The 23,442-nt window shown below is 45.4% G+C and overlaps 1 protein-coding gene across 9 annotated transcripts in view; it reads right to left on the minus strand.

Moving 5' to 3' along the window:
- Positions 1–617: 617 nt before the first annotated feature.
- The window catches only part of LOC100466499 (zinc finger protein 26), a 26,627-nt gene continuing 3,802 nt past the window's right edge, over positions 618–23,442 (minus strand). For 2 of the 9 annotated variants that reach the window (XM_034672341.1, XM_034672339.1), the window contains exons 2-7: positions 22,406–22,542; positions 18,550–18,829; positions 17,991–18,043; positions 7,665–7,791; positions 7,306–7,401; positions 618–2,543 (exon numbers count right to left, since the gene is read on the minus strand). In XM_034672341.1, coding sequence (XP_034528232.1) covers positions 1,192–2,543; positions 7,306–7,401; positions 7,665–7,791; positions 17,991–18,043; positions 18,550–18,724 — 1,803 coding nt within the window. In that variant the 5' untranslated portion in view covers positions 18,725–18,829; positions 22,406–22,542 and the 3' untranslated portion in view covers positions 618–1,191. Of the gene's footprint in view, positions 2,544–7,305; positions 7,402–7,664; positions 7,792–13,746; positions 13,908–17,990; positions 18,044–18,271; positions 18,830–22,405; positions 22,543–23,442 lie in introns of those variants that run through there. The other 7 variants (XM_034672342.1, XM_034672343.1, XM_011229833.3 and 4 more) reach the window with 7 other exon arrangements.

The following is a 23,442-nucleotide window of genomic DNA, read 5'->3' on the forward strand; positions in this document are numbered from 1 at the left end:
AAGTTTCCATCTGATTTGTGACACATACATCACTCCCCAGCAACAATTTATCGATTAAAGCCCTTCAGTAATGTGAGATGGAAATTCACTCTCAACTGTAGCGGGAAAAAAAAAAAAGTTTTTATTGAAGAGAGGCGGAAGCACACAGGCCAGAAAACCAGGTTCAAAGAGCGACAGCACCCGACTTACTCTGCGAAACCACTACAGCAGGAACAAATTGATGGTCCTCCATTCTGGGGCAAGAGTGAGTGAGTCCCACGTGTCCCTTCTGGGTCACATGAGGCTGAGTCAGAGACTCGGGCTCCAGGAACGAGGCCACCCTGACCTGGCAATGGGCGTAACGCTCCCCTGCAGCAAGTGGAACAGGTGCCCCCAGAGACAGCAGCCGGGGATGCACCAGAGAGGCACTCCCCCAAAGAAAACGAGGATGCTCTCGCCCGTCGGTGCAGAACAGACTGAACGGCTAAAACACAACCTCTCTCTGTGCTCTTCACAGCAGCCCCACGGTAACTGCCAGACCCACCTTCACCGACTAGTAAACTCATTTGGGGAACGGTATCTTCCCATTTATTAAAAGCCACATTATTTTAGTTGCTAAGAAACAAAGAGACAAAACTGATATTTATATTTAATATGGAGAATATTAGGGGATGTTACTCCACAAACTACCAAATATATGTATGACAAGTTACATTAAAAAATAAAATAACAAAATTTTTTAAAATGCTATTCAGTGTTACTCAGGAAAGTCACACTAAATATACCTTAACCTTCAGAATCCGTTCCTTGATGTTTTCCTGACCATTGCTTTATTTACATATTAAAATAAAAAACAACTTTATACTCCACCATTAAAAGTTCCACCATTTAAAACTGAGGTTTTCTTCACGCTAAAACACAGCTTCAAGTCTGGAATGTGACTCTCCACATGAACACATTTCCTGCGGGAAGTTTTAAATATGAATTCTCTGAATTTCATCTTTATCATGATGCTACCACACTTCATAGTTACTGCTCCTCATTCCTTCAGTTCTCATCGACCGAGACTCGGAGGCCTTATTTCTGAGAGCTTTTGCCCATTCATTCCAAATGCAACGGTCTGTCTACGACTTAACCGACAGGGGCGTATGTTTAGGACTTCCCGCTTCTGCATCCCATCTCCATCATCCTACCATCTACTTCATTCTAACCTCACTTGTGAGTTTTTCGATGTATTCGAAGCCCTGAGTTCCAACAGAAGGATTTCCCACATTCAGAGCATTTCCACGGCTTCTCCCCTGTGTGAACTCTCTGATGCTCACTGAGGGACGACTTCTGAGTGAAGGCCTTCCCACATTCACCACACTTAAAAGGTTTTTCTCCTGAGTGAGTTTTCTGGTGTATCTGGAGCGATGCCTTCCTGGGATAGGCTTTCTCACATTCGCTGCATTCATAGGGTTTCTCTGTCGAGTGAGTCCTCTGGTGTATGATGAGCTGGGATTTCCCACAAAAGGCTCTCTCGCAGAAACTACATTCGTAGGGTCTCTCTCCTGTGTGCGTTCTCCTGTGTATAACAAGGTAGGATTTGCTGCTGAAAGCCTTCCCACACTCACTGCACCCGTAGGGCTTCTCGCCTGCGTGTGCTCTCAGGTGCGCGGTGAGCTGTTCCTTCCTCCCGAAGGCTTTCCCACATTCGCTGCACTGATACGGATTATTTCCCGTGTGGATTCCTTGGTGAACAACAAGCTGTGTCTTCATACTGAAGGCCTTCCCACAATCGCCACACTGATAGGGTTTCTCCCCTGTGTGCATTCTGATGTGAACCAGGAGGTAGGACTTGCTCCTAAAGGCTTTCCCACATTCGCTGCATTTATGGGGTTTCACTCCTGTGTGAGTCCTCTGGTGCACAACGAAGGGGGACTTCAAACTGAAGGCTTTCCCACACTCCCCACATTCGTAAGGTTTCACGCCCGTGTGGCTTCTCTGGTGTAAAAGCAGCTGTGACTTCCAGCTGTAGGCTTTCCCACATTCACTGCAGCCATAAGGTTTCCCCCCTGTGTGAATTTCCTGATGGACAATGAGCTGTGACCTGAAGGAGAACACCTTCCCACACTCACCACAGGAGTAGGGCTTTTCTCCCGTGTGGACTCTCTGATGAGCATTAAGGTTTGACTTGGCACTGAACGCCCTTTCACATTTGGTGCATTCGTAAGGCCTCTCTCCCGTATGAATTCTGAGATGGACAATCAGCTGTGATTTACAACGAAAGGCTTTCCCACATTCATTACACACACAGTTTTTTTCTGCACTATGAGCTCTTTGATGCTTAAGAAAATAGGATTCTTCATATTTGTGGAATTTATCAGGATTTTTTCTCAGACAGCTTTTGGCTGAACCTGAGTTTTGTGTCAGACTTTTTCCATGTGTGTTGTACTTATGGATTCTTTGTCTTGAAGGAACATGGCTTCTGCTCATATGACGTCTTCCAAATTCACCACAAGCATAACTTCTCTCAACATTTTCAAACTCATCTTGATTTTTCTGGTACCATTCTTTCCAACCTTCTAGAAAAAAATAAATACATGTACATATATATACTTTTTAATCATCCATGTAGCTGAGGTGGAATGAGAGAGCTATAGAACTGCCATGTAATGGGTGTTTTTTTCTTTCTTTCCTTTTTTTTTAAAGATTTTATTTATTTATTCGACAGAGATAGAGACAGCCAGCGAGAGAGGGAACACAAGCAGGGGGAGTGGGAGAGGAAGAAGCAGGCTCCCAGCGGAGGAGCCTGATGTGGGGCTCGATCCCAGAACGCCGGGATCACGCCCTGAGCCGAAGGCAGACGCTTAACCGCTGTGCCACCCAGGCGCCCCTGGGTGTTTTTTTCTTAATAACAGGCCTCAGACACTGCTTCAGAAGAAATACTGGCCAAGCCCACATGTGCCGTGTATCTGAGCTTTGGAGCATGAGGAACTATGTCAAACCAAATTCCATTATGGAAATGGATGGCAAATTAGCAGTGATCAAAAATGGTTTTTACAACAGAAGCTCAGGGCCACATGGGAGCTCAGTGGGTTGAGCGTCCGACCCTTGGTTTCAGCTCAGGTCATGATCTCAGGGTGAGATCGAGCCCCACGGTGGGCTTGTGCTCAGCAGGGAGCCTGCTGGAGATTCTCTCCCCCCATCGCCCCCCACCCCTGCTCACACACGTTCTCTTTTTCCCTCAAAAAAAAAAAAAAAAAAAAAAAAAAAAAAGAACAAGAGAACAAGAGGCTTAAAAAGCATAGCCCGCACTGAGGAGCCAACACCACTTACGTTCCCTCTGCATGTTATTGTCATGGGACTTACTCAAAAAGTGAATGCAGAGGATACAGAGCAACCAGAGTATAACATTCCGAAGGCTACAACGAGACATAAAGTAAGACTGAGTTAGCCACAGGAAAGTTAGGAGCAGGAACATTCCAAACAGGCAGAAAAGCATATACAAAGTTCTTGAGAAGGGAACACCTGTTTGGCACAGTTAAGAAACAGAAAAAAACGGGATGCCTCATTGGCTCAGTGGGTGGAGCCTGTGACTCTTGTTGTCAGGGTCCTGAGTTTGAGCCCCACGTTGGGTGTGAAGCCTACAATAAGAAAAGAGGAGAGAAGAGGAGGGAAGGATAGGGGAGGGGACGGGAGGGAAGGGAAGAAAAGATATTTTGAAAAAAGGTCGGGACAGCTAAAACCCACTGAGTGAACAGAGTGAAGCAAGAACCAAACAGGCAGAAGTTTTCATCTTACCCAAAGGGTTTTAATTAGAGAACATCTTGATTCGTGTTGTGCTTTTCTAAAGTATTTTTAAAAAAACATTTTATTTACTTATTTGTCAGAGAGAAAGAGAGTGCAAGCGAGCACAAGCAGGGGGAGCAGCAGAAGGAAAGGGAGAAGCAGAGAAGCCTGACTCGGGACTCAATCCCAGGACCCTGGAATCATGACTTGAGCCAAAGGCAGACGCTTCACCTACTGAGCCGCCCGGGTGCACCTCGTGTTGTGCTTTTAAAAGATGTTTGGCTGTTATGTAGAAAATGAATAGGAGAAGGGCGGAGAGACAAACGAGAACGCCCTTGTAGTAGTGCGGGAAGAGCCACAGTGGTTTGGACTAAACTCTGGAGCTGAGCAAATGTGGAATGCATCTGGAGAGAATCAAGAAAATCTAGCAGAGGACTGGATGAAAGAGAAGGTGAGGAAGGGGAGGCTTTAAGTACTCCAGATTTTAGGCTTGAGAAACAGGAGGTGCTGCTCTCTGAGAGGGAAAATGTTTGGAGGAAAAATGAAGGACTTCGTGTGGATCTGACTACACTTGAAATCTCAGCTAAACACCCAAATGGAGCGGAGACAGAAAGTAGGCAAACAAATTGCAGTTCAGGGCTCAGGGAAAAGCAAGAGTCAACAACATGTAAAAGGTCTTAAACGCCACGAAGGAAGAGACCTTCCAGGGAAGGGGAGCAGATGACACGAGGCCCACAGGGCACTCGTCTGGGGCACAGCCTCGGGATGTGTCACTACAGCTGTCCTGGGGGGTCATCAGGGGTTCTCCTGCCTCCTCAGGAGCTCCTGATAAACCCTCTCTCCCCACTCATGCGGGAACAGTTTGCATTACGGTTTGTGCCTCCAAGCAGGCTACTAAACTCAAGGACAGGGGTGAAAATACCAAGACCAGCAGCCAGAAGACTTCTCAGGCTTGAATATACGTTCAGAAAACTTTTGGTTGTTGGTACTGGCTTCATAGAATTAGTCAGAAAAAAAGAAGACTGACTGGAAGCTTGTTGAGTGGTTTTTTTGTTTTGTTAAGATTTTATTTATTTGAGAGAGAGAGAGAGAGACAAAGATAGCGAGAGAGAGCATGAGTGGGCAAGCAGAGGGAGAAAGACTCTCCAATGAGCAGGCAGCCAGGTGCAGGGCTCGATCCCAGGACCCCGAGATCATGACCAGAGCTGAAGGGAGATGCTTCACTGACTGAGCCACTCAAGGCTCCCCACTTGTTAGGTTCTGAAGGAAACCTAAGCCTGGTCTGGTAACAGCCTGTGATTCTTTAGCCCCAAATACACCCAAATCTGCACCAACAGACAAGACCATTCTCCCCAAGCCTCATCTCATCTGTGGCCATGGAGGACAAAAAGAAAAGAATGGAGTGAACAGGGAAAGTATGCCAGTGCTAGGGCAAGAAGTCGTCTTTGATTTTTCTTCTCCGAGAGGAGAGTGTGTGACAGACCAGTGATGACTGCTATCCCCATCCACCCCTCTGCAAAGAAGAGCTTCCATTACAGCTTCTGGATCCTTCCCCACCACTCCCTGTGTCTAGAATAGTCCATTGATCTTTTAACCCCATGTCAGTTCAGATTGTGAGGCCACAGCCACACCTGTCTGAAGGCACCACACACATCTCAACAAATCCTGGACTCGCAACTGGCCTCGGGTCCAGGATGAGAAGACGTGCTGCCTCCCTTGGGGCAGGGGTGATCACATTCCATGTTAACATTAGCATTTTTGAAGCCGTACAGGTGGAGAGAGGGCAGGTGTAAGGCACACCCAAAGGTAGGACTCACACTGTTCACTGCACAGCCACACGAACTTCCCTCCTTCCGAGCACCAGCCCTGACTGGTGAGGACAGGGTCTATGTGGTCCCCCAGCGAGCCCTCCCTGCCCCCATATCACAGCTTACAACTGGCAAGTCAGTTGTAAGAAAACATACTGTAGGCTTCCGAGAAAGAGTCTGGGGACTGGTGAAGGGGATTTTGGGGAAAGAAACAGAACTTATCCAGTGACTCCCGCTGTGTCTGCATGTGATGCCTGGCACGAAGGAACCTCCCTGGACAAAGGAAAAGAAAAGCATAGCATCTCAGGGTGAGAAAAGGGAAGCAGATGGATCACTGACATCACCAAGCTGCTTGTTTTTTTTTGTTTTTGTTTTTTTTTTTTAGTTAGTTACCTGTGTATGTATGTATCTATCTAATCTATCATGACAGGGAGAGAGAGAATCTCAAGCAGACTTCACACTGAGCACAAGCCTGATGCAGGGCTCAATCCCAGGACCCTGAGGTCATGACCTAAGCCGAAATCAAGACTGAGCCATCCAGGCACCCCTGACATCACTAAGCTTCTGAATTAAGCCACTGTGGAGCTGCTGTCCTATGACAGACAACTGTCATTTGACACTATAAATTCCTTATTCTTTACTGCAGTTGAATCAGGGATGTCAGATACTTGTTTGTTTGCTCAGACTACTGATAGGATTCTTATGAAAACAAATCCAGCAAGAACAGCTAAGGAGAAGACTAGAATTCTCAAATATGGCTAAGAATTTGAGCTACCCGTACCTGAGAGAACACTGATCTACTGATCTAGTCTGGGTGACAACTGAGGGGACAGGAGCTACGAAGACAGAACAGAGGCAAAAATAGAAGCAGTACTAAGACTGGCAGCGGAGGTGAGCCTAGGGAGCCCAGCACATGGTACCACAAGTGCAACAGCAGCAGGAAGAAATGTGCGGAGGCCAAAGACGAAGAGTTCCTTCCCATTTCTGCTACTGAGAATGAAAAGTGAGGAAGCCCAGGGCTCTTTACAAGCATTTAACATGTGGGATGAGAGCACAGAAGAAGAGGATGAGGATATCCATGGGAAGTTACAACACGGGAGAGAGAACGCTTAAGCCCAAGAGCCTCGCAGCTGTTACAATACTGGAGAGAGAACAGCTGGATTTGGGAAACACACCCCTCCGGATGACTCCGAAGGGAAGCATAAAGAGGAGCCAGGAAATGTAAGGTGATAAAATCACTTTGTGACACAGGTGAGACTGGGCTAGGTTTCAGAATCCTTCAGGAAAGGAACAGCTATCATTTCAAAGTGAGAGAATCGGAAGCGATGTGATCTCCAAAGAAGGTGTTGTCGAGCAAAAGATGGGAAAGACTGAGGGATTCATCCGTGGAGGCGAGAGAGAAAGCCAATGTAAGGGCAGCAGAGGGCAGGAGTCACACGACGGGAGGAGACAAACTCTCTGGAGGCGGGGCGGCTGATGCAGTCCATGACCATGAGAAGGAAGGAAACTAGCCCAGAAAGCAACATCTGAGCAGAGTGCAGATAAGAAGGGCATGCCTGCCCCTCAGACCCAAGAGAGGAAAGCCCAAACGTGGGCAGAGCGATGGTCCTTTCCTTTCCCAAGGAGCTAGCTTGTGGGCTCCTCCCGAGTCGCCCCAATGGTTGAAGGGCTTCAAAGAAGAGCTTCCACACAACGCTGTCTGAGGTTCACGCCCACACCCCCATCTTCCTGGTTCCCGCTCACCCACCTGGATAGCTCTGACGGGAAACTTTGGCATTTATTATCCATGGCTCCTCTCCTTGCTCCAACTTGAAGATTAAATCAGGTTTGGTACCATGATACCCTGTTGGTGGAAAATCATAAAGGATGTGGGCCAAGCTGCTAGGGACTAAGGGATCCAGAACTACAAAATGAAACTGCTCCCTTGCACTTGGGGGAAAGACTACAATGAGGACACGAGGGCCAAACAGGGACTATGAGCCTTTGACCTCTGAAGTTCAAGCCCATAACCATGAAGTACTTTGGAGACCTCAGGGTAGAGCAGCCAAGAAAAAGGGTGGCAACTTATAATTCACAGTCTGAGATCAACAGAGAAGCTGCACTTACCCAGAGATACCAGGTGGCTATAGTTCTCCAGTATCACATCCCTGTACAGGTACTTCTGCGTTGAGTCCAGTAACTGCCACTCTTCCCAGGTGAACTCCATAGATATATCCTTGAATGACAATAAGCCCTGGAATAATATACATCCCATTCAATTGGATACCATTACATTAGGTGACGTGGAACAGAGAAATGTTCCTCCACAGACTGCCTCCTGTGCCCAGGTCAGCATTGACTTTCAGAATAAAACAAAACAAAAACCGGGGCGCCTGGGTGGCTACATCGGTGAAGCGTCTGCCTTCGGCTCAGGTCATGATCCTGGGGTCCTGGGATCGAGCCCCAAGTCGGGCTCCCTGCTCGGCGGGGAGTCTGCTTCTCCCTCTGCCTCTGCCCCTCCCCCTGCTCTTTCTCTCACTCACTTGCTCTCAAATGAATAAATAAAAAAAACTTTAAAAAAAACAAAAAAAGCTTTTGAGCTTCCATATGCCAGATACTGTTTTTGGTCCTTAAAATTTCAGGACGAACACAACTTCAGCCCTCAAGAACCTTCCAGCCTTGGGGGCGCCTGGGTGGCTCAGCTGGTTGAGCATCTGCCTTCGGCTCAAGTCGTGATCTCGGTGTCCTGGGATCAAGCCCCTTGTCGGGCTTCCTGTTTGGCGGGGAGTCTGCTTCTCCCTCTCCCTCTGCTCCTCCCCCCTGCTCCTGCTCTCTTGCTTGCACTCTCTCTCAGATAAAAAAATAAAATAAAGTAAGAAAAAGCTTTCAGGGGTGCCTGGGTGGCTCAGTCGTTGAGAGTCTGCCTTCGATCAGGGCGTGATCCCGGTGTTCTGGGATCGAGCCCCACATCGGGCTCCTCTGCTGGGAGCCTGCTTCTTCCTCTCCCACTCCCCCTGCTTGTGTCCCCTCTCTCGCTGGCTGTATCTATCTCTGTCAAATAAATAGATAAAATCTTTAACAACAACAAAAAAGCAGCAGCAGCTTTCAGTCATGCAGAGGGAAACAAGCATCTATACATGGAAACGCAACAGCTGTTGCAAGTCTTTGATAAAAAACTTATCCAGGATATATTTTGCCCAGAGGTGGAGAGAACAATTCTAAACACATGGAAGGTGTGACCCTCCGAACTGTCATCTTGATAGGTGCTCAACGCATCTTGAGTCTTAGAGTGAGAGCCTGGCACCATGAAAAAAAAAAAAAGGCCAAATAAGTAAATTCCTAGCCTTCTTTCAAGAAAATAAGGGGCCCATTACTGGTCAACCAGGGTTCACCCAGTGCTGCACAGCTGCAGATGACGGAGAGCTGCTGTGGGTGGCTGTGCAGTGGCAGTCCCTACCAGGCAGCTGTGAGGCAGCTTTGTCTGTTCAACCTGTAAGTGTGGTTCTTGACATCTCTGTGAACTACCCAGAATGCTTATAATAAGTTCCTTTCATGGGACCAAAAAAACTAGTAACAAGCTATAGGTCCTCACAGGATCATTCAACAAGCATTTCTGAGGCACCGATGATGTGCGAGGATTGTTCTAGGTGCTGGGGGTTCAGCCATGGACGCGGTCCCTGGACTTAGTGTGTTTCCATTCTTGCAGGGGGAGGTGACAGTAAACATATAACTACCCAACAAGCAGGGGGTGAGAGTGCTCTACCAAGATGAAGCAGGGTAAGGGGGTAGAGTCCAGGGAGGCAGGTGCAGGCAGATGGAGTGGTCAGGAAGCTCTCTGGAAAGGTACTTTTTGGGCCGAAACCCAAGCGATGTAAGAATGACACCAAGAGGGGCGCCTGGGTGGCACAGCGGTTAAGCGTCTGCCTTCGGCTCAGGGCGTGATCCCGGCGTTATGGGATCGAGCCCCACATCAGGCTCCTCTGCTGTGAGCCTGCTTCTTCCTCTCCCACTCCCCCTGCTTGTGTTCCCTCTCTCGCTGGCTGTCTCTATCTCTGTCAAATAAATAAATAAAATCTTTAAAAAAAAAAAAAAAAAGAATGACACCAAGATTTGTGCAGAAGAGTCTTCCAGGAGGCATGAAAACAAAGGCGCAGGCCTTCAGTGCTCACAGGGTATGAGAAGGACTTGAGATATCGTTCCAAGTGAGGAGAGGCCATCTGAAGGCCTCAAGCAAGAGTGGCATGCTCTGACGACCACCCAAGATTACTCTGACTGCTGTGGAGAAGGGAGGGTCCTGGATCTGGGGGCGATGAAGGTAGTGGGAGCACTGGAGTAATACACAGTGGCTGGATTCTGGGCATCAAGTGAAGTCAGAGCAGATGACATCCTGACGGGAGATGACCAGCACACGGAGACGGGTGCTGGGGAGGACAGCAAGGATCCTGGCCAAGTGAACTGAGGACGCTGCCCTCTGACAAGGTGAGGGTGTCTGAGAGATGAGAAATGAGGGGAACGAGGGGGTGAAGAAGTAGCTGGACAGAATTCCTTGAAGCAGGCCACTGGGGGAAAGGAGGGAGGGAAGGGAGTCCACAGTCAGGAGGACTGACCTGTGTTCAGGGATTTCAGTAAAACAGGAATCTGGTATCTGTTCCCCTCCGGGAATTTCTGAAGACAGAGGCTTTGGGAACACTCTGTAAAGGCAGCTGAGAAACGATGTTCAAGGATTCCTGGACTTGATCACCCTTGACAGACTCCTAACCCAACAGCACTGCCTGCAGGAAGGGAGTCCCAGGAGGGAAGACGCAGGGAATGTAATTCTGGGGGAATCTGCAGAGGTAAGTGAGAGAATTGCTCACAACATGCAAATACAGGGTAAGGCCCTGTCTCAGGCTCCAAGCAACCGCCTGGTGCTGGGCACCAACCATCTGACAACAGGAGCTTCTCTGGTCTAAGCACTGGTCTTCCCAACCCAGGAGGAGCCTCCACAGGAGTGGGGCAAGAAGAGGAGGTGGAATTAAGAGCATGAACTGGACTGTCCAATGCCTGAAAGTGACCAGAGAAGATGAGACTGGAACATCATGAGCACTCACTAAGCAACCCCTGGGGCCAAGGAAAGGGATGGCAGACAGGCACATCTGAGGTTGTGATGGAGAAGGATGAGGCTGTGACTTCCTGCATTCAGATCTAGCCTGGACCACCTGCCAAATCAGCGACTTCACAGCGGAGAAACCCAAGCAAGGCACACCAGTGTGACCGTGTAAAAGCTTAAGGCAGATGCCACGAGAGTGCACACAGACCAAAATGGCCGAGTATGTAAACAGGATGGAAGAAGATAGTGGGACTAAACCGTGAGGCTTATTTTAAGCTTTTTACTGTATTTTGAGCTTATTAAGAATAAAAATAAAATACAGAGAAACTATTAAAAAAAGTTTTTATTGGTCAAAAATGGTCAAGAAATGAAGGAATTAAAAATAGAAGACTACTATGACCAAGACAGAATCCATAACAGCAACATAAAGATTTTTAAATACGTGAGATTATTATACAGAGGCATCTCAATTGTATGCTGCAAAAAATCAGCTCGATGCAAAGTCACACAGCAAACCCACGGGGAGTTCGGGGAGAACGGGGTTGGGGCACAACCCCTTTGTCAGCAACACATCAAAAGAACACCAGGAACCTATCAAAAACAGTAGCAGTTTTACACATTTAATGTTTAAGAAATACATAAAATGACAATACATCACTTTACCTTGGAAAAGACCTAGTGTTTGGACGTCAGAGGTGCTGCAGCGGATCATAAAGTGGTGGAAAGAGGGCTGTGTGAAGTCAAAAGGCTCACACCGCTCCCTACAAAGCAATTGTGTTGAATTCACGTTTTTAAAGCAAACGTTGTGGCAGTAGAACTAAGTTAACCAATTTGTTCCAATAAATTTGAAAACTCAGAAGAAATAAAAATTTTTTAAGAAAGTAAAAAGAATCCAAATTGGCCCAGAAGGAAGTAAAAAAAGCAAGACTGACTAATCCATGATCACAAAACACACAGAAGTAGTAATCGAAGGTACACCCTCTGCTCCAGAGAGGCCATGCGCCCACACTACCCTTAAAAGTAAGTCTATCGACATCTCAGGATCATGTCTCACGGGATGTTGAGCCTGGAAACCACAGGATGCTGGTACAGTACATGGCACAGACGTGCACAACGCCACAGACAAAACCAGGCAAGTACAGCACAAACCACAGTCTCAACTCACTTATCATTAACTCTGATCAAAGTACCTGGACAAAAATACTAGGAAAGTACTACGAGTCCTGTACATACATACAGAGCAAACTATGACAAGGAAATTTATCCAAAAAATTAAAGGACAGTCCAGAACTAACAAAAAACCCACACGAAAAAACCCTATCAGGGAAATAAGTCACAACAGCAAATTAGCAGAGAACGGCCAACCAATCATCTTAATAGATGAAACAAAGTAATGTGGTAAAATTCAACACTTTTAAAAATCAGAGCTCTTCCCAGGTGAGTTAAATGCTGGCCATTTCCTTCACTGGGGGCATCTGTCCAGCCTGAGAACAGGCAGGGGTGCCTCTGACGCATCGGCCTTTCCCTGTGCCTTTCCCTGTGGCGCATCGGCTGAATGCTGGTGAGCACAGGAGTCGGGCTGGAATGGCAGACTGATTCTCCCACAGTCTCAAGGCACTGACGACACAAAGAACCACAGAGGGGAGCATGCAATCACCCCTCCCACACTATCACCAAGACCACGGTGCATGCACCATAACTGAAGTGGCACCTCACCCCCAAACCACTTCCATGCCTCTTTGATGACGTCACCAGCCACCTCCCTGTCTGCACAGCAGAGGAAAGGGGAAACACTCTGGTAAAAGGTAGCACTGAACTTCGGTCTCTATGGTTGTCCCTTATACCAACGTAGGTATAAAACAGAAAATTTTGACATGTGAAGAGGCAAGAACACAAGACTGATAAATCAAAGGAAAGAGCACACAACACCGACTCACAGATGATCCAGACGTTAGCAGACATTAGAAATAACCGTCACAGTATATACTATTACAAATATTAAAAAATATAGAAAAAACATATACGATAGATTAAAAGGAAACTGGAACTTTATTTTTAAAAAACCCAAGGAGACATTTAGAAATAAAGAGTGGATGTCACGTTAACTGAGCATCAGTAGAAGAGCTGAGTACAGGATGGCTCCATCCTACGGGAAAATGCTCCAAGCAAAGGTGACAACCAACCACTGGCCTCCATGCAGAACCCCTGGAACTCACACACCACAGACGGGGACACAGAGTGGTTTCAGCACTTCTGGCAAGTGTCCGGTCGTGTTCACTAGTTAAATACACACACCCCCATCACTACTAGGTATGTGCCAGGTGCTTGTCCCCTGAGAGGGATGTGTGCCACTGAGACTTTTGCGCTGGTCCCATGTGGGTGGAGCTGCTGGAATCGAAACGGGCAGAGGCCAAGGACGCTGCTCCACACCCTACAATGTCCAGGAAAGTCCTTCACAGCGAAAAGTAACTCAGCCCAAGATGTCAGTAGTGCTGAGGCTGAGAAATCCTGGTATAAGCCTAACAGAAATGAGAACCAACGTACAAAAATGTTTGTAACAGTGTTATTCAAAATAGCCAATAACTGGACGCAGCCCAAATACTGCTGATGACCACGTCGTGACAACACATGAATTCGGCAGATAAATTATGAAACAGTCACACCAATAGAGTATCCTACAACTTGGATGTTAGTCACACACTATGCTGACTGAGAGAAGCCAGATACTTTACTGCACAATTCCAATTACACTATGCTAAAAAAAGGAAAAAAGGGCAAAATTAATGGTGTTGTAACAGGAATAAAAAAAATACAAATAAAGCAGTGACAGCTGGCGGGGGGGAGGGGGGCGGCAGTGGAGATAGGGAGAACAACAGAAACTGCTAGGGTGCTGGAATTCTTGATTTTGATTTGTCTTCAGTGTATGCTGTAATTTTGTGATTTGTAAGAATATTTGGTCATTCAGATGTCCAAAACATACTTCTCATATGTATATGGTCTTCATCCTCAGCTCCTGGCTCAGAGCTCCTAAAACCCTTGGAATTTCCTCTGATAAGCGTGATCCAGGCATCTTTTGTTATGTTAATGAGGCAAGTTCTGGAAAGTCCCTAAGTAACCTACCAAAGGGCTGCTGGTTTCCAGGAGAGTGTCCCCCATCCCTGGGTAGACAGTGACAGAATGAAGCTGAATTCTCAGACACCTGCTGGTGTCCAAGAACCGCGTGATGCTGTGTGTAGGGGAACTGCACCCTCACCCCTCTCGCTGGAATTGGATTCAGGAACCTGAAAGAATATAAATATTCCACTTAAGGTTTATGCATTTTACTATAATTTAGAACTCAATTAAATTTTTAACAAGGCAAAAGCAGCCACAAGTGGATATACATGTATAAAAACATCGCAGATACAACTACAAATATATTTTCTGCATGCGGGAAAAAAGAGAAATAATGTTATACAGAGTGAAACCCATTTATGTAATAACCCAGACAAGTAAACCAAACATTTTAAGGATATAAACGGCTGTAGACAAACGTATGTAGAAAGATCTAGAAGAATATACACCAAATTGATCACCTCTGAGGAGAGAAAAGGGATTAGGACAGGAGAGTAATTGTAAAACTGAACTGTGTTCTAAGAGAATGTTGAAAAGTACAAAACACATCACCAAAAATGAGCAAGATAGAATACCCATACATGTGCAGAGTTGTTCACGGTTTCAAAGTCTGTCACAGTGACAAGCTCAACAACCTAAATTTCCACCAATAAGAGACTAGGTAAGTAAGAACACGGTACATTCATCCTATAGAGACGCTTTTCAAACTGCAGGATAATTATGCACGGTATGATGCAACTCATATAAAAGCAAACCTTTTCAAATGTTGAATTAAGCACATCTAAAATTCCACCCCATCACCTATAAAATTCATAAGTAATTTTAATCAGCTATTTAAAGAAGTTTAAATATATTTGTGTCTCAAAAGAATACAAAAGCGGAGAGGCCTGAGAACAGGAAGTACGAAGCCCTAGTGGTTACCAGCTGTGGGTACGAGGAGGTGAGTCCACAGACTTAAATCCCCATCAGTAGAGAAACAGCTCAATAAAATGTGGCCCATATGCACTGCAGGATAATAAAATGGAGCTATTATAAAAGGAAACGCCATCTACACGTACTGCCCAGAATTCTAAAATAAATGTAAAGGAAATGGCAAACTGCACAATTTATAGAAGAGAAGAAAACATAAAACCTTGTTTCCTGTAGAAAGGGTCTGGGTGGAAACCCCCCAAGCTAATGACTACCTCTTTTTTAAACGTTTGGGATTTTTTACTTTAAGTAGGCTCCACGCCAACGTGGGGCCTGACTCCTGACCCGAGATAGGCGCCTGCTACTGACTACCTGTTGACATTAGAGGAAGGAAATGCTGACCAAAGGGCTTTGGCTGTGTTACTTACAATCCCATTTTCTAAAAGGATGCAATTAAAATTTGTTTTATATTAAAGAGGAAAAGCAATAAAGCCATTTCCATACTAAAATGCAAAACAGACACCAGTGTACATGATCATATACTTAAAACGTATATGAGAGAAAAACAATGGGAAGGGTACATAACAAACTGGATGACAGTCTTTCCTGGGGAGCAGAACGGGGGGGGTGAAGCACTCTTTTACGCTGGAATATTTGTGTCAATAAAAATAAGAGGTAAAGGAAAGAAAGGAGGAGAAAGAGGTGAAGGAAAAGGAGGGAGGGAGGGAGGGCAGGCTGCGGAGAAAAGACGAGATGTGTAGGCAAGAGCTGGCCTACAGAGGTAAAGTGATGTGGGCTAGAACAATAAAGAGGAAGGGAGGAAAATTAGAGTGTGTATAGAGCGAATATGGCAAAATGTTGACAATTCTGGGTGAAGGGTTTTTTATACAACACTGTACAGGAGTTTTTTATACTATTCTTGTGATTTCTCTAGAGTTTCAAAATTCTTTCAAAATTAAATAAAATTAAAAACTCCTAGGGCTTTCCAGCATGACCCTCCCCTTCACTTAAAGGGCCCTACCAATCTGGTCCTGGCTGACATGCCCATCCCTCTCCACTCCAGCTACAGGCTTTCTTTCCACTAGAAGCAGCTGCCGCTTGCTTGGAATACAACCCTAGAAATAAAAGTCTGGAATGCTTCCTCCCCCACTACCCCCACCATCCCATGACCATCAAGTTGTCACTCAGATGCTATGTAAATGTTGTCTCAAGAAGGGGTGTCAATCTAAAGTAGCCACTCAGATGCTCCCTTTCATGTGCATAACACTCTCATCTTTTTTTGTCTGTTTATGATGCCCCTCTGTATGTTCAACCATCTCCTATACACTGCACGGGGTCATGGACCCTGTCAATCTTGTTCATCCCAACATGCCCTAGAAAAATTACCTGGTGTAATAATCAATAACATTTGTTAAATTAAGATGTGCACTCAAAGACAAGGAAATAGTGCTCACATTAAAATGTAAGAGGCATGGGGCACCTGGGTGGCTCAGTCAGTTAAGCATCCGTCTTCGGCTCAGGTCACAATCCCAGGGTCCTGGGATCGAGTCGCGTATTGGACTCCCTCCTCAGTGAGGCGCCTGCTTCTAACTCTCCCTGCCTGCTGCTCACCCTGCTTGCTCTCTATCAAATAAAATCTTAAAAAAAAAAAAAAAAAAAGTAAGAGGCATTAAGAGCACAAACTCTGAAGATAACTGCCTTGTTTGAATCCTAGCTCTGCAATGCTGGTTTTCTAAGATCCCTTACTAGTTTGGGACCATGGACAGGCTTCCCAGCTTCCTCACCTGTAAAGTGGGGACATACCTGCCTCATTGGGTCATGAGACTTTAACAACTTCATACACACGGAGTACCTAGCTAAGAATGGTACCGACTAATACTATTCGATAGTTTTAAAGTCTTCATTTAGTCTTCTTTGTTTACTTACTTATTCTTCATAAGGTACGATTTTGTTTGCTTACTTTATCTTTCTTTTTTGCTATTGTAAATACAATGTTTTCTCTCACTGTATTTTCCATATGGTTTTGTTTAAGCATAAAAATATCCTGGGGCACCTGGCCAGCTGAGTTGGCCACTCTTGATCTCAGGGTTCTAAGTTCGAGCCCCACATTGGGTGTAGAGATTACTTAAAAGAATTAAATAATAAAAAGATCCTTAATTTTAAAGTTAATTGTACAACTCATGCCACTCAGTGAACTGCCTTATTCCTGGCACCCACACTCTTCTTGTCACACTTGAAGCGTCACACCACCTAAAAAGGGTCCCTACCGTCACTAATCATCTCTTTACATTCCACTGTCCACAACCTTATGCAATCCAGTCTGCAACACCACCATTACCTCTCAGGAAGTGACCATTACAACATTCTCTCCAGTACAGAAAAATTGCTTAAGACTTATAAACAGGCAGGGCACCAGGGTGGCTCAGTCGGTTAAGTGTCTGCCTTGGGCTCCGGTCATGATCTCAGAGTCCTGGGATCAAGCCCGGACTGGGGCTCCCTGCTCAGCCAGGAGTCTACTACTCCCTCTTCCTCTCCCTCTGAGCCTGCTAGTGCGCGTGTGCTCGCTCGCTCTCTCTCTCAAGTAAATAAAACCTTAAAAAAAAAGACGATTTATAAATAACCAAGTCCGAGAGATACTGTTTGTCTCATGAAATACTTCTCTGGGGTATTTCATATCACGGCCTTCAGGAAGTTCTTTTCTTAAATTTGCAGGGAAACAGCCACTCTCCAAACTTACACCTCTCTTGCACCCCAAGCCTTGTGCACCGCTGTCCTTCCTTGTCTTTGCTACAAATCCTCCACTTTTCAGGGCTCTACTCCATCACACCCTGAGCTTCCACCAGCATAGGGACCTTTAATCTGGGTATTTCCAGTTGAGAACTCCCACTTGAGCTGCAGACTCAACTGCAGGCACCACACAGTCAACACCTACAGAGCGACACTCTTTTCCTGGATGCCTCTTCTAACAGTGCTCCCGAGCATCAGCACCCTGCGCAAGAAGACAGGAGCCCAGCAATCACTCGCTGACATCAACCGCTCGCACAGTCCCGCGGGTCCACCGGCCCTCCCCTGCTCCAAAACTGCTCCTTCCTGCTTCCTTGACAAGGACCCTCGTACCCTCAGAGTTCAGGGTCCGCAGCTGGCAATAAAGTGTAACTTCCGAAGGAGAGGGCACTGGACACAAAATGCCAGAAAACAAGGAACGTTTCTGGAGATCAGAGACAGCGGGAGAAAGCAGGGGGAGGGAACACACGAGTTCGGGCCCTGGGTGTGACGGTAAAAAGATGAATGTATCCGTCCTCAGTGCCCAGTCAGCTTTTAAAACGAGAGTCCCTACTTACCCAACACGAAGCTGTCCGGAACCTGCCGGCCATCCCGCGCTGTTTCGTGCAGGCTGCGGAGCAGAGAACCGAACCGTGAGGGTCTCCCTGCTGGCCTCATCCGCGCCCACCCACGGGGGACCTCCCGCCCCACAGAGGGTGGATCTGGGGCTGAGTCCCTCACAGGGACACGGCCTCCGGGCCTGGGCACAAGCAGTCGGAGCCATGAGTTTGCACCGTGACGCGGCTCTGACACGGGAGACCCCGAGTCCAGGCTGGCTCCGACCACGCCCCAGACCTACCGAGGGGGCTCAGCCGGCCAAGCTGCTGGTCTGCACAGGACGCTCAGGCCGGGGGCTAAACGTGTGTCTCCGCCGGGTCCGGAGCCACGGAAACTCAGAACTCCCCGGACCCGCTCCGGTCCACAAACGCCGAGGCGGAAACAGCCCTGGAGGCGCGTACCCCACTACAGCCGCGGGAGCGGCGCAACGGAAGCACGTCATGCGCCGATGCACCGGACGGGACGGCGCCGGAAGAAAACTACATCTCCCAGAATCCTCCGCGGAGGGTCCCTGCTTACTGGCCGGGCTTCTAGCAGGCTGCGGATCTGCCGAGAAGGGCGGAGCCTCACGGGACCCGCCGCAGGCGGCCCCTGGTCCCCTCTCTCCGGCCCCCGGCCGCGCTCCAGCCTCAGTGCGGTGGCCAACATGCTGAGGCCTGAGGTCAAACAAGGCAGGGTCCCGATCCACAGGCATAGAAGAGAAGGGCACTTTGTAAGGTCGCAAGCTGCAGGTCACAGGGTCACACAACAGTCTTGATTAGCAGCGCGCAAACCAACAGCGCACTGCGTACAGGAGAAACTGCGGTGGACGGAAGAAGCAGGTCATGAGCAAACTGCCGGTCCAAAATAGATGGAACAATTCTCTCATTACAATGCAATAAAACTATAGCATAATTTTAAAAGACTTTTCTGCCTAAAATTTTTTTTTTAAAAAAGCTTTCTATTCAACGAATGTTTTAAGGAAATAGGGAGATAAAGACCAAAGTGTAGACAACACTATAAGCATTTATGGGAGAAACAAAGCAGCGACAGCAGAAAATCTCACAATCTTGAGTAATTACAACAACAAAAAAAAACACAAAAGGGAGCAAATTAAAGTCTCAAAAACCTAGTGGAAAACCAACAAAGTAAGCCAAAAGAAAGTAAATGGTATATTAAAGATAAAAGGAAACAACTAGACAAAATCAGCCAGAACTGAAGAGACACAAAATAATTGACACCTAGAGAACACTGTAAAAGAGAAAACCACAGGCCCCAAATGGGGGCACTTAGGTGAAGGCCCCGAGTCTGTAAACCCAGACGTAATACCTAACCTAACATTAGCCGTCTCAACTTCCCAAAAATGTAGTCTTAATGGGTCAGCACCAATAAGGTCATCTGTCACAGGACCCTTTTAATCCCCCAAAGGAAGAGGGGGTAATCTACCTACTAAAATGCCTTTGTCCCCAGATGAGGGTGACCTCACCTAAAATAATTCTTCTTTCTATTTATAACTTCTTTGTCCTGCTTTTTAAAACTTTTCCTTTTCTGTAGCCCTTTGGATCTCTTCTCTACCTGCTAGATGGGACGCTGCCAGATTCATGAATTGAATAATAAAGTCAATTAGGCCTTTAAAATGTACTTGGCTTAATTTTTATTTAACAATACTATCTAAAGACTGTTAAGTATGCATAATTTTTATGTGCACATGGCACATTCTCCAGGATAGGTCCTATGTTGGACCACAAAATTAGTCCCAGTAGATTTACAAGGACTGAAATCATACAAAGTATGTTTTCTGACAACAGTGGAATTAAATTAGAAAAAAAAGGAAAGAAATCAACCCCAGGAAAAATGCGGGAAGTCCCCAGATTAAGTTAGGTAACCCCTAACTCAAAAAAATCACAAAGAAAATTAGAAAATACTTTGAATTAAAATGAAAATGCAACATATCAAAAGAAGTCTAGATAGAAATACAAATCCTGAGCTCTTTTCTTTATTCCACTTACCTCTAACTTAATCTTCCCTTTCTAGCTGAAGCCAGAGCTACTCAGTTATAGTCTCATATAACTCCCAAGCAGATATTTTTAGCAAATTGCAAAAATATATTCTATGTCTACTACTCGGATTGAACCAACTTTCTTAGACGATCCTCCCATCCGGATTGCCATCTTATGTCATTTAAATAAATGTAAATGCATCGTCCCTAATCCTATAGTCTTCCCAGACCTTTCCATGTTAGGGACTTTAGTCTCTTGCTAACCCAAGTCTCCTTATTCATAATTATGAATGAATGTATTATGGTGAAAAGCTTCTACTGGCCTAAAATGATGCAGAACTATTTTTAAGGAGGAGGGAAGAACTATTTTAGGGTCTAGGGTTGGAACTGGGCATAAAAGAATGGAAGGACAGCCTGGAAAAGTCCATGAGAGAAATAGACACCTATAAGAATGACTGATGACAGGATACAGACAAGTGGAGACCAGTGAGGACATTTCTGTATGTAAGATATGATAGAACTCAACACAAAGATAACATTCTGAAGGGCACCTGGCAGCCTCAGTTGGTAGAGCATTCGACCCTTGATCCTGGGGTCATGAGTTTGAGCTGGGTATAGGGTTTACTTAAAAAAAAAAAAAAAAGATAATATTCTGTTCATAGAAGATTTGGGATAGTTTTGGGAGATCCACGTGCATTAAAGAAAGTAGAGTTGCAACAATTGATAAATACATACATGATTGTCTTTTTGTTTCTTGTTTTCAATGCTCTAGGTTAAGGGTTTTTTTTTTCAGTATTGGCATGGGAATTGATGCTGGAAACACCATATGTAATTAATTCATTAAGTTTGTATTAAAACTCTCAAATGCAGATGCCAGAAATATTGCTCAAAGTCGCTTAAACTAACAGAGGAAATGCATTTTGTAACAGAGGTCAAGCTTCAGGAATGGCTGGATCCAGGGCTTCAATCACCTACAGACTACTGTCTTCCTTTCTCTATTCTTCCAGTGGGCCTCATTTTCACTCATTTTCCTCATGAAGTAGCAGAGGAAAATACGCAGACTTTCGTAATGGTTCTGGCAAATATGTAGGGATTGACTCTCATAAGGTCAGACGCCCATCCCTGAACAGAGTCACAATGACTGATTGTCCAGGCCTTGGTCCACTGTATAAAAGCAACAGTTCATTGTCCTAAGCTTCACTGAAACCACACAGACTAAACACAGAAGGGTTGTTTCCTTAAAAAATAGAGATAAATTATCAAGAGAAAGGGAATGGATTTAGAGAAGGCAAAAATAAAATTTTTCAGGTGTAGTTCTAGAATTACTGACTCCCCTGACAATGGATTAATCCTGTTAATTGGGAAAGTCACAACATGAGGAAGCACTGTAACATTTCAATGCTCAGGTGATGTTCCAAGTCTCCAAAATTAATTTTTGTCTATTCTAATGAATTTTGATCTCATATTTATGAACTGTGGTATGATTTGTAATTTGAACCATGTAAATTATCCCTATGGCCTTTATGCCATATATTACTCTTCGTTTCCTGTTTGTCCTTTTTTTTTTTTCTACTTAAAAGTGTTCGTATTTATTTTTGTTCCCATGTTTGGAAACAGGCTGTCATTAGATATTAGATTGGTTGGTTAATTTATATGGAATATGCCTAGAAAAATTATCTTTTCATTTTTGGAATTGTATTTTTCATGATAGTTTCTTTTCTGTCTTAACTTCCCTGATCTTCCTTCCTATTTCTGTGTTCTTATAGAATATCTACTATTTAAGCCTAGGACTTTAATAGTAAGGTACATAACAAAGGAGGAGACAAATCTATTTTTCTAGCAGATTTATAAGGTAGCTAGAACAATAAGTATACACATGCAGTAGGTTGAGTTTTGCAGGAAACAGACTTTATAAGCAGCTGCTGGATTAGGGCCTGCTCTCAGGATTGACCACTGTGAGGGAATGAGACAAGCAGGACTGGACAGAAGAAAAAGTTGAACAGTGATGCTTTTATAACAGAGGCCTCAGCTTGGCTGTTCAGGGATGAACAAAACTGAGGTAAAAGATGGGGACTTTGTATCCTTATATTGACCAGTTTTAGGGTATGCGCTGAATCCAAGGAGGCTAATTTTGGGTGAGGCAGCTCCCTTCAGCTGAGGGCAATTTCTTGAGAGGGACTCATTTATGGCCTCTTAAAAGCACCAACGGGCATCGGGAGAGACAAGTGCCTCCGTCATGAAGGAGACGGTATGCCACAACAACCACTACAACACCAAAGGCAGAAAAACCATCTAGATGAGACTGCTGAAAAGGTTTAAAGATTTTGCAGAAAAATCAGCATATTGTTATAAAGCCAGATTTTAAGCAGAACTAGGCAAAACCATTGTAAGACATACCCTGGGTGGTTGAGTTGGTTGGGTATCTGCCTTCAGCTCAGGTCATGATCCCGGAGTCCCGAGGTTGAGTCCGCATGGGGCTCCTTGCTCAGCGGGGAGCCTGCCTCTCCCTCTGCTCTTCACCCCACTTCTGCTCTCTTTCAAATAAATAAATAAATAAAATCTTAAAAAACAAAACAAAACAACAGACATACCCTGGGTAGCATCACTGCCTATAATTAATATATACCAATTGTATATACAATGTGTTGAAAAGTAGTATTTATACCAGTAATGATTTCCAGAGTTCAACTAGGTACATAGAGTTAGAGTGACCTAAATCTTTTTTTTTTTTTAAAGATTTTATTTATTTATTCAACAGAGATAGAGACAGCCAGCGAGAGAAGGAACACAAGCAGGGGGAGTGGGAGAGGAAGAAGCAGGCTCATAGCAGAGGAGCCTGATGTGGGGCTCGATCCCATAACGCCGGGATTGCGCCCTGAGCCANATCGCGCCCTGAGCCGAAGGCAGACGCTTAACCGCTGTGCCACCCAGGCGCCCCAACCTAAATCTTTTTTTTAGCTAGAAAAAATTTCTCTTTATATTTCATTCTGAAAAGTTGAGCTTGAAATTTCACATAGACTATATAAATAGTCCTGTGTTGTATTTCTCTTTTACAAGTCACAACTTAGACCATTTAGGTTTGAATTTTTGACCTACAATTAAATAGCTTTGTGGCACTGGTTTAAATAAAAGTACTCATTAAATGTTATCTATTATTACATTTGTTGTTATTCTTGTCATTATGAAGTATGTATGGTTGCAGGGAAGCCCCTGGAGGTTTTGGGTTAGCAGCATTGATATAAATCAATATTTAAAAAGGATAAATGTTGGGGTGCCTGGGTGGCTCAGTCGGTTAAGCAGATGACTCTTGGTTTCGGCTTGGGTCGTGATCTCAGAGCCCTGCATCAGGCTCCATGCTCAGCAGGGATTCTGCTTGAGCCTCTCTCTCCCTCTCCCTCTGCCCCTCCCCACCGTGCTCTCTCTCTCTCTCTCTC

This window comes from Ailuropoda melanoleuca, chromosome 12, assembly GCF_002007445.2.
Source record: "Ailuropoda melanoleuca isolate Jingjing chromosome 12, ASM200744v2, whole genome shotgun sequence".
Classification (NCBI taxonomy): Eukaryota; Metazoa; Chordata; class Mammalia; order Carnivora; family Ursidae; genus Ailuropoda; species Ailuropoda melanoleuca.